Source organism: Apostichopus japonicus, chromosome 16 (genome assembly GCF_037975245.1).
Source record: "Apostichopus japonicus isolate 1M-3 chromosome 16, ASM3797524v1, whole genome shotgun sequence".
Taxonomy (NCBI): Eukaryota; Metazoa; Echinodermata; class Holothuroidea; order Aspidochirotida; family Stichopodidae; genus Apostichopus; species Apostichopus japonicus.
Window position 1 is genome coordinate 6,098,629 of NC_092576.1, and position 17,900 is coordinate 6,116,528.

At 35.5% G+C, this 17,900-nt stretch overlaps 1 protein-coding gene and 1 long non-coding RNA gene across 3 annotated transcripts; one reads left to right on the top strand and one right to left on the bottom strand.

The window, feature by feature from the left end:
• Positions 1-1,607: 1,607 nt before the first annotated feature.
• On the bottom strand, positions 1,608-17,720 carry LOC139982584 (uncharacterized). 2 transcript variants are annotated; one of them, XM_071995502.1, is made up of 5 exons: positions 17,396-17,720; positions 12,433-13,063; positions 11,953-12,057; positions 10,211-10,294; positions 1,608-1,712 (listed from the first exon to the last, which is right to left on the bottom strand). In XM_071995502.1, exons 1-5 carry the CDS (start codon positions 17,396-17,398, stop codon positions 1,696-1,698), a joined length of 840 nt encoding a protein of 279 aa, XP_071851603.1. In that variant the 5' UTR covers positions 17,399-17,720; the 3' UTR covers positions 1,608-1,695. The 2 variants fall into 2 exon arrangements, with proteins under 2 accessions (XP_071851603.1, XP_071851602.1); XM_071995501.1 differs by lacking the exon at positions 1,608-1,712 and adding an exon at positions 9,801-9,961.
• LOC139983084 (uncharacterized) lies at positions 4,474-8,233 on the top strand. The gene is made up of 3 exons (XR_011798502.1): positions 4,474-5,117; positions 5,918-6,133; positions 7,475-8,233. It is a non-coding gene; the product is annotated as an uncharacterized lncRNA (long non-coding RNA).
• Positions 17,721-17,900: the final 180 nt, after the last annotated feature.

The window sequence follows — 17,900 nt, forward strand, 5'->3', positions numbered from 1 at the left end:
TACGAATCTAGAACACGGTTTATCAGTTCAGATAAGGAATCGCAGTATTAAGACTTACCCTTCCGTTTGGTCGGTCTGAAAGCAACAAATGGGTAAGATTATTATCACATACAATATTAACATATGAAATCTGATCAGCAAGAAGAAAACTTAGCATGTTTTATGTAGCAAACACAAGGTTAACAAAATTGAAACTGTGAATAGTGATCTGATTCCAGTTATTTTATTATTCAGTTGTTTACATCATTCACTTTGCATTCAGATATCACCTATACAGTGAATTCCAAAATCATTTAGCTTAAAGATCTTTCATTTTAACATTGTTGCGATTACATGACTTCATAAACTATGTGCTACCATGTTATCACAAGAAATTCACTATGGCAACCACACTATCTTGTTGAGAACACAGTAAAATCATGACACCGTAGTAGCGGAACCAAGGTGCGGGGAGGACATGAGGGTTGGGGAGGGCAATGACGGCATCCCAAATCATGTTTACTCTTGGTCCCCCAGTCGGCTCCTCCTCCCTTCCCCTGTACGTTTATATTTTATTAATTTCCATGTTTAGAGTCCCTTGCGGTAACAAATTAATTTGTTGCAATAAGTACAGGTGATGTTCATGGAATCATGTGACACATAGCCAATAACCAGTTAAGGCATCACATATTTACTTCCTCTTACACGGCAGTCCAAGAACGGTGGATACCATCTTAAAATGGGGGACGTTGACTATAAGATTGATCGAACTTTGTCCTCTGTGACGTCTAAGGCAAACTCAACAGCAACGGGCAGTGAGGTACGTAGGGAGGATGGGGAGTGGGATGGGAGGGGAGAATAATAACCGGTGGTCACTTTGGGTAACTTTGCTAGACGAATTTTACTTTTTTATGCTTCGTTAGGTAAACTTCAACATGGTATCTCGAAATTTTGACTGCTTCACCAACTGAACCTCGCTTTTGTTTATATCAATTCCACTTTCTTCTCGAAGTTGTAATACCTACATTTATGTTGCTTATCTCAAAATGTCGATCGTTCCGACCTTTGTACCCTCTTTAATTATTTCCATAGAATAAGAAAATATTTCGAAAGTGTTCATAAAAAAATTTCGGCTTTTTTATTTTCCTTATTCTATATTCCTATATTCTCTAAATTTGGACTTGTTCCTTGCAAATTTCGACTAATATACCTCAAACTTTCAACCATCCCCTCAAACTGACGTCATTTAATCTCAAGACTTCATTTGTTTTTAATTTATGCAGATTATTTTCGCTCTTTGTTTTGTTTTGTCAAATACAGGTTTCAGTACAAGCCAAAAAGTGGGGTGGAGAATTAAGTCTACGACCAGACCACCCCACCAGGCCCTGCCGTCTTTGGGGTCATCGTGGTAAATAGTTGTCCTAACCTAATGAGATTTTAGGGAAAGATAAAGCGAGAGAGCGTAAAGCGTGTATTTATTAATACACTAAAACCTCATATTTTGCCCTACCCAAATATTATGGTCATACACATACAAAACCTGACATTTCACTCGTAAGTACAATGTTTTCTTTAATATTTTACCAAATTTACCACAATATCTATATAATCCTTTCCTGCTCGTAGAATAATTTGATAATTTAATCTGATGAAAAGTACGGGCATAATTTCTACTTATAATGGGATACTAAATTTACCATTTTACTTACCACTTCTTCATTTGCCTTCTCTTTCTGTAATACAAGCGTAGGACATTAAGTTCAGTATTATCACGCACATAAACAAAACATGCAAAACTAACACGGAAAGAAAACGTGAAATGAAATATTTTCTACTAAATTGGAAGTGACCTTAATCTGTGTATTTATTTACTTTATTACAGTTTGTTTCTTGTGAAGAAGCTAATTTCAGAGTATCTGTTTGCCAACGACAATCACATAAAAGTGTAATACATAACTTAAACGTTATGTGTTTATAAGGGCTCTCTATACTTTGGGTTTGTAAGTGGCGTACTACTAATAATTAATTCTGCAAGAGGTAATAAATCATTCATAATAAACCTCTAACCACCATTTAGCTTTGATAGTAGAGTAGATGTCTATAAGGTAGGAAATCATGGTAATGTGGAGAGTTATTACAGCATGGCAAAACAAAAAAAAAACCCTCACACTTCGAACACTGAAAAACAAGATGTGAAACAGCCGACAGTTTAATATTGTCACTAAGTTAAATATACAAATTTAACATGATATGATACACCAATTACTGCTTAATTGTACAATGGTTATACAGTTAATATAATGGGAATTAATCGCTCTTTGTTTTTAAAATTGCAAACATTGTCCTGTTTCTTAAATATCCATTCCCCTGTTCAATTCTAACTTAGTCTACAGTTAGCATAATTTGTAGGCAAGCATACCAGCTACTATAAAGTACATACAGCGACCGGAAGTGGAAATGTAAACGAAATGTAACATTTGCACAAACGATGAATCCTTTATTCGTTCCTTCGACTCCTGATATATCCCCTCATCTACAAAGCAACATGACCTGTCTATATAGATGAATATTCATTGGAATACACTGATCTTCTTGGCACAAGGTAAACCTAACATTACACTCATGATTACTTTGGTAGACTTTGCTAAATTATAAGATATTGATATACTGTTAAATAAAATCTTCACACATTTTAAGCCGTTTCATTTATAAATACGAAAGAATAGGCAATTAATTCTGCTTCTTAACATTATCCTGGTACATCCAGGTCATTTCTGTTCTGTCTCATATTCTTTTCTGAAAAGCCGTGGCGCAACCACCTCCTCCTCCCCCTCCCAAAAAGTAAAACGTAATTGCGCCACTCCTGAAAAATATGAGATTCGTTGAACGGAATCAAGTGTTGTTGACCTCAACTGTTCACATTCTTTACTGCACTGGATTGAAATATATTTTACTAAGTTATGTATACTTACAAGCCCTTTATATATATAATCTTTTAGAGCTTCATGTGCAGAACTCTGTGTGAATAAACAAATAACAAAATGATTAGTACACATTACATTCCTTGATATATATGTAAGAAGACCTTAGCAACAACTTGATGAGTGTTATTAAGACGAAACCAATATGAATTTGACTATGTGAGTTCTTCTACTATGTGAAAGGTTTATTTAGAAATAGGTCTATGTAAATGATATCTTCATATAACATATGTTACCAGGACATACCTCCCACTGTTCAGTAAAGTAATTCAAATACAGTACTCCTGCAGATGCATCACCAGTTACCCACTTGACTGAAAGAGACCGTAAAAAGAGATTTCCTTAGTCTGGTATCTATGGAAACTTGAACGTGTAAAACAATTAGCCCAAGCCCGTTTTGTCAGCTACATCCGGACATATAACATTTATTTAATTTTTGCACGATAATTGATAAACGTAGTAATTCTCAATGAAACAGATGAACTGTGCCACCTGTATTTGTAGCACAAGTAATAGTCTTCTTGACATTCCTTTAGTACCCTCTCAATTACTATAATGGCGTCTTGTTCACAACTCATATTTGCTAAAAAACACTCTTTCACATGGGACTGTGCATGTAGTCAACTCTCGGTGTACTGCCTAATGCTAATAGGAAGACAAGAGGCCAACGGAAAATGAATATATCTTGGAGAACGCAGTTTTTTAAATTTTGTTAATGATCTGATATCCATCTTCACGCGCAATTACCATCGCATTAATCTATTTGGCTTCAGTAAGAAATTCGCTCTGTTACTGACATTAGGCATGACGAGTCCAGTCGTTAAATTAGTAGCTTTAGTGTTTAGATACAATCATGAACAAATTTCCATTTTGTGTCGTGTTTCACTATTATTTCGAACCAGTTGTACAACGGTTAATCATAATCGCATAAGTCACTGTTCGTAATCGAGTAGAAGCAGTCATTTGCATTACTTCATTACAAGTCATAAAGAGTTACTTGTAAAGATTAATTTATTTGTAAAAATTCATTTATTTAACTGCATTATTACCAAATGGCTTCTGCTGCAACACTGAAAAAATAAACTAATCAATATTGCCACGGACTAACGTTAAATTAGTCTGTAACGTTAGTCAATGCACACGCACTAGCAAAAATCTTCGTTTCATCGCTGCTTCTTAGTTAGTTTACACTGACTAAGGAAAATATAATCGCAGCTTAGTCGGTGGCGACGGACTAAGGTATTTTAACCCATGGACTAAGAACGATACGGACACCCGATTTAAGCCATAATCGTAGCTTGGTCGTTGTCGACGGACTAATGTATTTTAACCCAATTAGATTCACTTCAATTTGGAAACCGAGAGGCAACGGCAGCTTGCTGGGCTTGGCATAGTTTCATACGATCACTGTAAGCAACTTTCAACCGTAAATCACCCAAGAAGGTATTTAGAAGAATGGAGGTATGAACTGCATCATCGGCCTACCTGTTATTCCTTTAACTTGAAGGTAAACTTAAAGTTAATTGTTAGGCCACTGGCACTAGTACTGTATTATGGTTAGTGTAACGCTACCGTTGTCACGTTGGCGTTTCGCAATACACAAGTGCAATGACAGTGAGTAGCCTATAGGCTTCTACTGGGTACTGCAGTGCATTCTCAACACTAAAGTGTGCATTCTAAACACCAATTAACAATGTGTTATGTGTGTATTGGGCTAGATTGAACAGTGGCACATAATCTTCTAATTTATTCCCAAACAAATGCTGGAACTATAAGGCTCAATAGTTTATTTGAAGTCTACACTCATTTGCTAAAGATTTCCTGTAATTTCCCATGTGAATCTAAATGGGTAGGCTTTGTGATATTGAATAAGCAAGGCTAGACCTTCAAACGTACAGTCACAGTAGGCTGAACAAATTATGTTGGCTAGTCAACGGTATTATATGTGGCGAGCAGTCAGGATGCACGCTTCAGTTCTATTTAACCTTTTCATTTATCATTTTTTAGTATTTAATTTCCGGTCACGCCCAGGAAACAATTGCGACATTCCTTCACGGTCGACTTGCTTACTGTAAGAAGTATTAACCGTTTTTTTCTCAGAAAAGCTTGATAGTCTGAAGTTATTATAACATGTGCTTTTAGTATACTGCCAAAAGAGTAAGTTGTTGTATTTGTATTGATATTTTATGTACAAGTAACGGAAAATTTAGTATGTTTAGTTTGGTCTAATTGCACGTTTTTTTCTGTCCAATGTAGTGCAGGGTTCACTTGCGCGAATTCAAATTATTCTGTTTATGTATATATGTATATGCATCGATTCTTAGATTATGATGTTTTTTGACATTTATTTGTAATTCAAGCATATCTGTTTAGTAGCAAAGTTTAAAGGTTAAGATTAATTAGTTTTCTCTTTTGGATCCTAGATTAAATGAAACTCATTGGCGTAAATAATAGATCAGATGATACAGTTTAACGCAATTGCTAAAACTCTGGGTATTCTCTATAGTCTTCGCCGGTCCATTATATACTTTAGTACTACTAGTAAGACTAAATCAAAACGACCGAATACAAACTTAGTGTAACAAAGTACTGATTCTCCTCTAGCCTAGGTCTAAACAGGCTTGTTATGTGAGCAAGCAAAATAACAACTAAAAACGATTAGGCCTATAAATAAGTTGGCTCAGTGCATTTCTGTTTCTAAAATTTTATATTTTTAAAGATCATAAAAACAAACAAAGATTTAGCCCATGTTTTATTATCTCTGTATTCTGGGCATTTGATTCTGGTTGCAATGGTGATGACACTCTCGTTCAAATTTTCAGCTTTATACAGTCTGCTTCAAACTTTGGGATTGTTTTTTGAGACTATAGTGGAAGCAAATCTCACATAACTTTGTGGTGACAACTTTTTTTTTTTTTTTTTCAAATGATGAATACTTTGCTGTTTCTTTTTTCCAGCAGGAATTGAAAAGCCAAATATCTAAGTCAAGGGTGAGCTTTCCTGTGATGTACGACACCAGTGTGGAGGCAACAACAGAAGAGGAGAACTGTGTTATATATGGCTTAAAGACATGTTTTAAGATGATATATTGGTACCCTTCGCAGAACAAAAGAGTTTATCCAAGAGTCCAAAAAGCAAAGGAACAAGTACCATAAAGAAAAAAAGATGGAAGAGTGAGTTTAACAATTGTACCCAACTGTTTAATGATATTTAAGATACTTTTCATAACCTGTTTTAAAAAAAAAACAGTCTAGTATATCATTTACGTGCAAGCTTCATAAGTTTGGTCAAATTTTCACTGATCTGTAGAGCGGGAGTCCAGAGGGTTTGGTTAGCTGGGAAGGTAACCAATTGCCTGGTACATCACAATGTTCACAATGCATTCCTGTATATGAAACCTGACGACTGGCAAACCGACTGTGGTGGATGTGGCTGGGAGAGCAATTTTAAAGTCACCTAATAGCTAACCTAGAGCAGCTTTCATGGTAACCACATCAAAGTAAGAACAATGTGTCAGGTATGGCCCCAAGAGCAACAAATGGCCATCGCCAGTAATTATTGGTGGTGGGGTACCCCTGCCAGTGACCCATAATTGACCCCTCACGGCTGACCTAGGTCAGCTCATGAGGTAACCACTTGAAACCTACTGGAAAATGTTGGTTAGGGCTTCAGATACAAGGGATGGGCATTGCCAGTAATTTTTATTGGTGGGGTACCCCTGCCAGTAGACCCCCAATATGCCCATCCCCTCATTGACCTAGGTGAGCTCATGATTTGACCAGTTGAAACCTACAGGAAAATGATAGGTATCACTTCATATGTAAGGATGGGCATTTCCAGTATTTTATATTGGTGGGCCACCACTGCCAGAATCCGCCCATCCCTTACATATAGAATCCTGTCAATAATTTTCCAGTAGTTTTCAACTGGTTAAATCATGAGCTGACCTAGATCAATGAGGGGGGGGGGGGCTTTTTGGGGGTCTACTGGCAGGGGTACCCCACTAATATAAATTACTGGAAATGCCCATCCCTTACATATATATAGAGTCCTGCCAATCATTTTACAGTAGTTTTCAACTGGTTACCTCATGAGCTAATCTAGGTCAATGGGGGATGGGCATTTTGGGGGTCTACTGGCAGGGTTACCCCACCAATGTAAATGACTCTGGTTTCATATACAGGAATGCACTGTGAACATTGTGATGTACAAGGCAATTGGTTACCTTCCCAGCTAACCAAACCCTCTGGGATCCCGGTCTATTGGGATCATTATTAACATGATTAACATAATTATTAAGCTTTGAGAAATAACTTGGTGTTATGCTGTGCAAAGCTAATAATAATTTGGTAAAGCTGCTATTCCTGGCTTATAATTTGAGGGACCTAGATTTAAATGTATACCTCCCAATATGTTATAAAATTTTAATGTAAATGTATGTTTATGATAATGTGAGTTATCATGTGCTATATCTGTATCTGTTCTTACACGTATATCATATTTTCTGTTCACAGGTCAATAATGGTGCAGATTTTGGCTTCCTGAAGACAAGTGGGAGGCCATTTGTAGTTAAGAGAAACACTCGTTGTTCGTGAAGACTTAACTGGTGTCGATTTGGGGTACCACTTTAAAACGAAAGTCATGAGGAACCCTTGCCCAAGATTCAACTTTGCATTATTGTGCAGTGCTATACTTTTGCGATTCATGTTTGATCCATTAACTTGTCTTAACTTTGTTGGAAAAAAAATCAGATTTTCAGATTTTATTTACAGTGATTTCTTCTCTATCTGTGGAAAGTCAGCCTTTTGTAGACATCAGAAGTTTTATCAGAAATAAAAACTGCCAACGTACACATTATTTGTGTTTCTTCTGCTCTCTTTTCTTTCAGTGATGCTAGTCAGTGAAACTAGTCGGGTTTAATTCTTTCAGTGATTCTAGTCAGTGCAACTAGTCATTCGATACCGACTAAGAAAGGTTAGTCGGGAGAGGCACCATCCTGACTAATGTAAAACCTGCTATAAACTAGTCGGTGGCTCATATAAATTAGTCGGTAAAGACCGACTAATGTCACCAACTAATGTAACTGACTAATATACATTTACCGACTAAGAAATTGTTGATCGACTAAGCTGACGGACTAAGCTGACGGACTAAGAAATCCAACTGACTAAGGAATAAATTAGTCGGTATAGCAACTGACTAAGGCTATGTTAGTCGGGAGAGGCACCAGATGGACTAACGTTATGTTAGTCGGTGAACCAATTTAAGTTTTCAGTGAACGTGCTCAACTTGTTCTCAAATTCAAACGGCAGCAGAATCCTTTCAATCCTATGAGAAGAAATTGTAGTAATTCGTCAGTTTGTTGTCATCATATACACTAAAGGGTGTTAATTACCGTTATTATGAAGTCCCCAAATGCGGGTGCAAGTTTGTTTATCTTTTTTTTCCATTCACATCTGATGCCTGCGCAAACGAAGGAGCAAACCACCGAATTTCTTTGGTAGATAAATCAATGAATTAGATAAAAGAGGTATATGCTGTACGTGTTATTATGTGTAAGTAAGCACGAGATGGTTCGACATATTGCTAAAACGTCTTCACATATATATAGTTATACTCTAACAGTAATTATTCCAACAAAGAGGTTAATTGAATGTCAATCTTTCTCAGACAACATGAATAATAGTCGACTGTTCAAAGTAACAACGCTTACCTGATCGCGGTCGGTGGACTTCTGTGACACGCATATTGTAGGATACTTATCAATTTGGTTAAGTCCCATTCTTGCCATTTTTCGTTTTTAATGCTCAATCTTTTCAAAGTGTTAAGCGGAGGTAAAACTGCTCCAGAGCTTAGATTAATAGCTACACGGTTATCTTCGACTGACGTCAAGCTGTCTTGCAGTACAATCTTTGAAATTTCAACCTATTCAAGAAATTAACTACATAATAAGTTTGAGCAAACATGAATGAGGAAACTCAAAACATTATCAACATTATTCAGATCATCGACTAACTAGGATAGATCACAAACTTTTTAAAGATTGGCTAACAGGAATACAGTAAGCTACAATACATGCCTGTAGGTTTAAGATAGGTTAGTCCATAACATGATGTGGATCGGAAAGCAAACTGCTAATTGACAATGGATATGAACAGCAGCCAAAGAAAACTGGTTCATCAACGATATCTTTCATTTAATACAGTAATTTTAAAAATATTTATGTAATATTAATATTTTAATCGCCGTAACTTGAAGCATTTAAAGGTTACAAATTATTCTTCACAAATACGCAACAAATTTACATATTTCATGATAGTTATTCAACATCACGTGCGTGATTACGAAGTCCATTATTTGACCTAATTATCAATCAGTTAAATCGTATCTATATTACAAATTGTTAATCCACTTTGCAGTTTTCTTCTGTAGAGTTTGAAAATGTCTAAAATGAAGTCGACACTAGATGCGGGCAATTTTGTTTCACATATCATTTGCTTCTACAAAAATAAGTATTTAGAAAAGTAAATGAGTTTTAACTCACTGAAAGTCAACAATACGCGAAGTCACTGTTTGAAATATTGTTCAATGTATCAAAACATCATGAATTAAGACATGACTGAACGGTTAACATATCGGACAAGCTCTCGTTAAATGTATATATGAACCTAGTGGATATTGTGGCTAATGTTTTATTTTGAAAGTTAAAACAAAATATAATGAATTAACGAGGTAACTATCTATGGATCGGTCACCTTTATTCTCAATGCCTCATATAATCAGATTCTTCCACTAACTGTTATTGTTTGACAAAAGAGCATCAAGCTAAGGTACATTATTTCTGTATTTCTTCTACACACTGAATCGAAAGTAAAGTAATATTAGAAATTCTTTTAAAAAGTTTTTCACCTGTCTTTCAGATGCTTCCTTCAACCTCTTCACTATCCCATCGTGTGTAGCTCGAGTTTGGTCTTTCGAAATTATAACTTTCTTACACAAGGCTTTAAAATGAAAAAACAAACAAACAAACAAATCGATTAATGAGTAGCATCCTTACAGTTGTATTCTATTTCATTTTGGGTCACTTTAACTTAAATGTATATGTAAGTGCAGTACAGGAAACTTACTAATCCAAACTGAGAACGAATAGTTTCTTCCGTCAAAATTAAATACACATCAGTGATTGAAAGTTGCAAATAATCCATGAAGTAATTAAATATAATATATATAAATATAGATAACTAAGATACCTCTTAAATCTTCTTCTGTCACCCTTTTCGTAGCTTTGAGTAGTTGCTGCCACTGCTGTTTTGCTGTTATTGTTCTCTGTCGATCTGTGGAATTAACAAATACGATATAAACTGGTATTAGTTCTAACAGCGAAAATAAAAGTATTAATATAATTACAGACACAAGCTTCAAACGGCGTATTAGGCAGTCTCAATACGTTAGGTAAGATAATATATAGTTATATACATAACTTGACGCCTAAGATCTGTGGGATATGAGTCACACGTTTTCATGAGAACTGCATGGACAACTTGAACTCTGAACTAAAGAAATGACCTGCACCACTCTTTATGTGAAGGAATGATGCATGATGAATATACAAAGTGACCGATCATAGGAAGAGCGTGAGTTTGACTGATTGGTAGAAGTAAACGATCTGTAATTGCCTATTTTATGTCAGGATGATCATGTTTGTTAACATTCAAATACCACTTGTTTCTATTCAATCTATTTAATCTTATTAATCTGTTTATTCTGTTTATTCTATTTGATCTGTGTAATGTTTAATCTGTTCAATCATTTTAATCCCTTTAATCCTTTTAATACATTTAATTAGTTTAATCTATTTCATCCGTTTCATCTATTTCATTTGTCAGTCTGTTGTTTATTCTGTTTAATATGATTAATCTGTTCAATCTGTTTCATCTATTTCATCTTAATAACGTACATCGTTGGCTAAAGTCTGACTTTGGAAGGTGTGTTTCAAAGAAGAAGTTTATGCTAATATTTCGTCTGGTCAATAGCTTATCCATGATAGGATAAATCTAAATACATACTATTATCAAGCTGTATTCATCCAATTATTTAAATCTTATTAAAGTTTATTGGCCTATCCTTATTTCTCCCTAGACTATACTTGCGACAGTGAAATCACCCGATTGTAACAAAAATAATGCCCTGGTAATTGCAATATATTGTTATGAAGTGTGGAGAGTGACGGACACTTTTAATCAGCATAAATAGCTTAGGGTATTCACATTTTGATCAGAACAATTGAACAGATGTTACTATTTTGAAATCTCTTGTTCTTGTAACAGTTTGCTTTCACCAAGATCTCTAAACATAGTCCGTTTGGCTTACATCATTACATGTATGTGGTTTTAGTCTGATTGTGGTTACTGTCACCGAGGCTACACCGCAAAATGCTCTTAGTTGTAGTGAAACAATGAAATAAAGTACTGCGTTCCAAATACACTTGAAAAACGGCGTGCACTAGAAAGTAGGTGCTAACCAGGTTTGTAGCTCGCATTCCACGCACATAGTAGAAGAGGAATCACAGGAGAGCATTTCAAGAATTCTATACCGGGAAAGTTTGAGAGGTCATAAAGAGCATGTCGGAGAGGCTTAATCCAAAAGTGTGCGGGGGATGTAATATGTAAGAGATTCACTTTTATTGCAATGGAAGACCCCATCCACCCCTCATGCTACAAGTTGGAGTTAACACAATGTTAAATCAATAATGTGGACACGGAACAGCCATTGGTGGGGCAAAAAAGAGGGGTGAACCAGATATCCAGGTGTCACAGATTGCAATGGATTCAAAGTATTTCAAGTATAAATCCATTAAGATGAGATTCATATTAGCGGGACATGATTTCATCATCTAAAGTTATCTAATATAACCCTGAACCGAATCAATTAAACATAAGTTTATTAAATACTTCAGAGTAAGATTGATATTTGTGATTAATCAATGAATTACCTTTCAGTCGGCGGCGGCGGAACACGATCAGAAGTACGACGATGCAACTCATCAACACGAATAACACAACAACAACAACAATCCAACCAGTTCGTCGTTCCTCCTCTAAAATGCGAAGAGAAATGGTCAAAACATGAACATCAACAATTCCAGATACAAGTTGACATCATCTCTAGATAACAAATCAACACAGCTATGATAATTAGGTTCATATTAGCCCACAAAAATGCATGTGAATAATAAACAACGTGATATCAAATCGGTATTAAGGACTGTTCACTGAATACAAAGTCAAATTACCTTACCGATATTTTTTTTTTAATGTGCCACTTTTTTTTAACAACGCTACCCTCTTCAATTCCAAATCAAAACAACAAAAGCATTCGATCATTTTAGGTTTACTAACTGTCACACCACATATAATTTAACTTGCACAAAAAATATTTATTGGGAAGTTCTTGCATTTAATTAAGTTCTTACCCTGAAAAATTATATCAGTAAATTTCGTTGTAACACCGTCAGTGCTATAAACACACTTGTACGTGCCCAAGGTAGGATTTCCAGACGTGTTAATGACAAGAGAGCTATTTTGCAATGTGAATCCATCGGGGAATAAAACTTCACTCATACTTTTAGTTCCAAATGCAATAATTTCTTCCGTTTGACCCACTTTTTTCCATACAAAGAATGACACATCTTCCCCGCAGTTCATAACCACTCTTTCATTAGGAGTTACAATCAGAGGTTCGCTAGATGCTTCCAGTGTCCCGCTTTCAACCAGTATCGTAGATTCACTGTTACCTACCTCAGACACATCGCTTCTCGCTGCACAGACGAATACACGTAATGAGAGAGAGGTTTCTAACGAAATATCTACAACAGTATGGTAAGATTGTAATTCATTGACACTGGTTGTTACAGATTTCGACTGAGAAGAGATCTGTCCATCCTTAGTGTTAGTTCTTAACTTCCATGACAAATCATCTAATACTTCACCTACTCGTAAAACATTACAACTTAAACTGGATGCAGCGTTTAATTTTAAAAAAACATAATGATTTCTGGTCACATCCAGTAGCATCAATGGTTGGGTACGGTTCTTGTGGTTTGTCTGAAAATTGTGGAAATAAAGACATATTAAGTAATATTGTCCAGCAAGAAAATATTAGGCCTATATATATATATATATATATATATATATATATATATATATATATATATATATATGGATATTTTTCATAAATTTAGTTGGGTTCCCCAACAACTAATGGTCGCAGGGAAGTCAATCTTCTTTAATAAAGATCTTTCCTACTAAATGCAGTTCACACTAAGCTGTTAATTTATTGTTAATATTGGAGACCATACTTTGCGAATAATTTATATTTCAATAAGAAATTGAAGATGTAACTTGTCCCTTACAAATATATTCTATTTTGACTATTTACTGAAGATAATATATTAGCAACTGTAATTACCAAATTATATCCAGTCGTCACGTAAACACCGCATGATATTCAAACATATTCATAGCTTCATTTTAGGGTATTAATGTGCTGCAGTGTGGTTCGACCGTTAGGTATATGCTCACATGCTATTTCAATAATGTAACTTTTTGCACTGTTGAACCATTGTAACTCTATTAGTAGGCTACTAATCACGTGAGACTATTTTATCATGTGTATGATTGTACACCGACAGTTTCTCACTTGTTCGCACTGTTCCAGCGTTTGTATGATAACATTAAACAACATCTATAAATAATGAATATGACTGAGTGAGTAGATGATTAAATGTATGGATGAATGGATTCATGAATCAATGTACACACCACCGTTTGTCAGCTTGTAAACCTTCACGTTAAAAGAGAAACAATGTATAGTTTAGTTTAGTAGAAAAAAGGATCATGAGGGACACTTAAGTCCCCATCAAGGACCCTATAAAGAGAGGGAAAAAACTGAAGACACAAACACTCAGTCCCGATTACAATGCTTAAAGTGCTTGTCCAAAGCATTCTTAAACCCATTGACAATACTTGCAAGTACAACTTTCTCAGGCAAACTATTCCACTCATTCACAACCCTATTAGAAAAAAAGTTATGCCGAATATTAATCCTACTATGCGACTTTTGAAGTTTAAGACAATGACCTCTAGTACAACTACTGTTTGCAAACATGAAAAAGTCGGTAAAGGATAAATTGTCGAAACCATACACAATCTTGAAAACCTGGATCAAGTCCCCACGTAACCTCCTAAGCTCCAGTGTGGTGAAATTCAACAGTTGTAACCGCCTATAATAAGGAACCCTCTTTAAGGAACTAATCATCCTAGTAGCTCTCCTCTGGACCTTTTCGAGTACTTCCTTATCCTTAGCAAAATAAGGGTTCCAAGCCTGCACAGCATACTCCAGATGAGGCCTAACCAACTGCTTATAAAGCCTAACTACGATGTCCTCTTTCAGAAAACTGAAGTTCCTCTTGATCATACCTAAAACCCTATTACCTCTTTTAGCAGCTTCAAGACAATGTTTGGAAGGTTGCAGAGACGAGTCAATGTAGATACCTAGGTTTCTTTCAACAGAGACCTCCTGTAACTCCACACCATTTAGATTGTATGTAAACTTTTGGTTACTACTACCAATGTGCATTACCTTAAATTTATCAATATTAAAAAGCATTTGCCACCCCTGAGACCAGGAAAAAATCTTATCCAAATCCGCTTGAAATTTCTCAGAATCGCTTTTGGAAGGGACCTCAGAATACAATTTGATGTCATCAGCAAACTTCTTAGCTGTACACAAAATATCTCCGTCGATGTCTATCTTATCAGACTGTGGTGCCCTAAGTGAAACAATTGCATCTTTAACTTTCTGCTTTGACCTGACAAAAGAAAAGAAGGCCTTTGGGTTATCCTTAATTTTTAGGGCAATGTTTTTTTCGAAATTCAATTTTGCATCAGAGACTAAGCATTCTACCTTCAGACGATGAATTTTAAACTTGGCCAAAAGAGATTCAGATTTAGTCCTCCTAAACAACTTCCACATTCTACGTTTTTGCCTAATTGCACATCTAACTTTCTTATTCATCCAGTGAGGCTTACTGCTTTTACGATTCTTCCACGGAACATGATTTTCCATAATGGCTTTAAATTATCAGCAAAACAAATCCAAGACTGAGAAGCACTCATAACACTAAACAAATTAATCCAATCTGTACTCTTTAGCAAAGTTTCAATTGCCTCTGTATCTGATCTCGAAAAATCAGGGACTTTTTACTTGCTAACAGAACTTACGACCTTGCAAACAACATCAAAAGCTAGTATATCATGATCACTAGTTCCTAGTTTTCCTAGACCGGTCAAATCAACAACACTGCTTGGATTAGAACTCAAAACAAGATCCAGGATGTTATCCCCCCTAGTAGGGAAAGTAACATGTTGATGTAAAAAGCAATCTTGCACAACATCTAGAAAATTACTACCTTTCCTACTACTAGAACCATCTATCCAATTAATGTCAGGAAAATTAAAGTCGCCCATTATAACAACATCACCTTTAGCAGCCTTTCTAATTGAATCAAACAGCACGACATCATTATCATCGCTGCTGTTAGGAGAGCGGTAAACAACACTCACAGTGATAACGTCCCTGGACCTCTTGGAGTTGTTTGTGGACAACTCGCACCAGACAGAATTAACAAAAGACCCTTGCAACTGAGATTTCTCAACACTTACAATGTCATCCCTAACATACAGTAAAACTCCCCCACCAACCCCGTTATGAGTATCCCTTCTGTCCTGACGATACACAACATACCCCGGGTGAGAAACCTCAGCACTATCAATGTCCTCCCTTAACCAAGACTCGGTGATACCAAACACATCCGGTTTCAGATCCTCGAGAAGCACAGTAAATTCAGCAAATTTTTTATGAATACTTCTAGCATTGGTAAAGACAATCTTCAGCTTATCCCTGAAACTATGTACCTTAGCATGCCTCCTAAAGTTAGAACTATGGCTATCACTTTTCTTGCTCTCAAAACGCCTATAATCGCCTCCACTAGGAACATAATCCTTATCCAAACTAATTCCTGGCTTCATCGCCCCCCAATTTAGTTTAAACATAGAAATATTCTCGTAAATTTAGCTAATTCCAACCTGGATGATTATCACCCTTTGTTCACACATTTTAATATAACCTTTGCATTAATTAGTGTTACGCGTCATTTTCATTAACATATTATTATCATCGCTTTTATTATTATTGACTAAGATTTGCATCATGATATTACGCAAACATCTTGAAACTATTTATATATTTAATTGAAATCGTAATGAGTTTTAAAATCCAGAACAGTCAGTGAAAAACTTCCAGCCTCCACCGGAATTCGAAGCCGGGCCTCCCGTTTTTTATGCGGACACCCTAACCACTAGTCTATGGACGCTGATTAACATGTATAGAACAGGATAATGAAATATGAAAGGAGAATGTGAAGATCATCGAGGAATGATTGGCCAAACTAAAGACATATAGTTTACATCATGCTTTTCTTCTCAACAAGCACGAACGATTTTTAGAGAAGAATTTATCTCCTACAGTAGGCATAAAATCAGTCATTGTCTCGTTTGTTCTCTTATTAGAGAATGACTTGACATTGAATGATTTGCAGGAGCAAGAGAAATGTTCAGTAAAATTTTGGAGTATTGGTTAGGGTCTCTGGAAATTCAAGCTCATTTTAGATGCATTCATTACTAAAAACTTAAACAGTTCTCTAAAATGGGAAAATATTGAACTATTGAATTATGCTTCTTCCTGCTCAAGAAATATTTATAAATTACTGCTTACTCGTAGTTAATCGCCATGTTACTGCAATCAACTGTTTAAGTTAATTGAATTTTCGACACGTTAGTAGCAATGTTTTATCGTCCAGTAAAAGGATACTGCTTCTTTATTTTTACTGTGGAGGATTTGAGGAGACATGAAATCATGCTTTGACGGATTGAGAATTCACTTCTAATTTCTTGTAAGGTGTCACGACTACTATTTTTGTCAGATTTGTTTCAACATTTAACAAGAAATTAGTTATTATGTGATTGTCTTATTTTCTTATTTTCAACAGGGAACATTTTTTTCTTTGTAAGAAAATCACTGAAGAGCGACCACCTGTTAATGGCTTTATAAGCAAAGTATAAGGTTTATGTTAAAAAGTAGAAAGCTAGACTCCGAGAAAGGCTCATATAAAGTATGAGGAATTAAGACGTTCCTTTTATTATTGTAAAATGTTATATGAAGGATAAACTGAATATATCTGTATTTGCAAGATTTCCTCTATATGAAAGCCTAAAGATAATGTATTGTCTTCTACTTTGTGATATTTGTAAATACAACCACCACAATAAACTGATGCAAATGAACTATGAATGTCGTTATCAAAGAAATCGACTTACCATAGACAACTACACGAACATCTTCAAAGATAGGATCTTCGTCTATAGTGGCCAATGTCGTTTCTCTGAAAACATGATTATGTTTGGTGGAAACTTTGGTGATTATAAGAGATCCATTGGGGTGAACTAGGTATTCTCCGGACTTATATCCGGGCCCAGATATTCTACCTTCTGTGAGGGATATAAATGGTCGATCGTTGCTAGTCACATTGGTTGAATTAAACCAAACTGCTCCATATAAATCACCAGGATAGTTGCAGGATATCGTACCTTTCTTTCCTAATTGCAGATATTGCGGAGACTGGCACTCATCTGATGAAACAACCGTGCCTGTAATTGAAGAAAAAGACGTTTACCTTGTTTCATATCAAATTAAAGTTGTATTATATATATATATATATATATATATATATATATATATATATATATATATATATATATATATATCCATTTCCCCCCTCAGACTGAGTTCAAAATGTATAAATTGGTACATGTCAAAGTAACA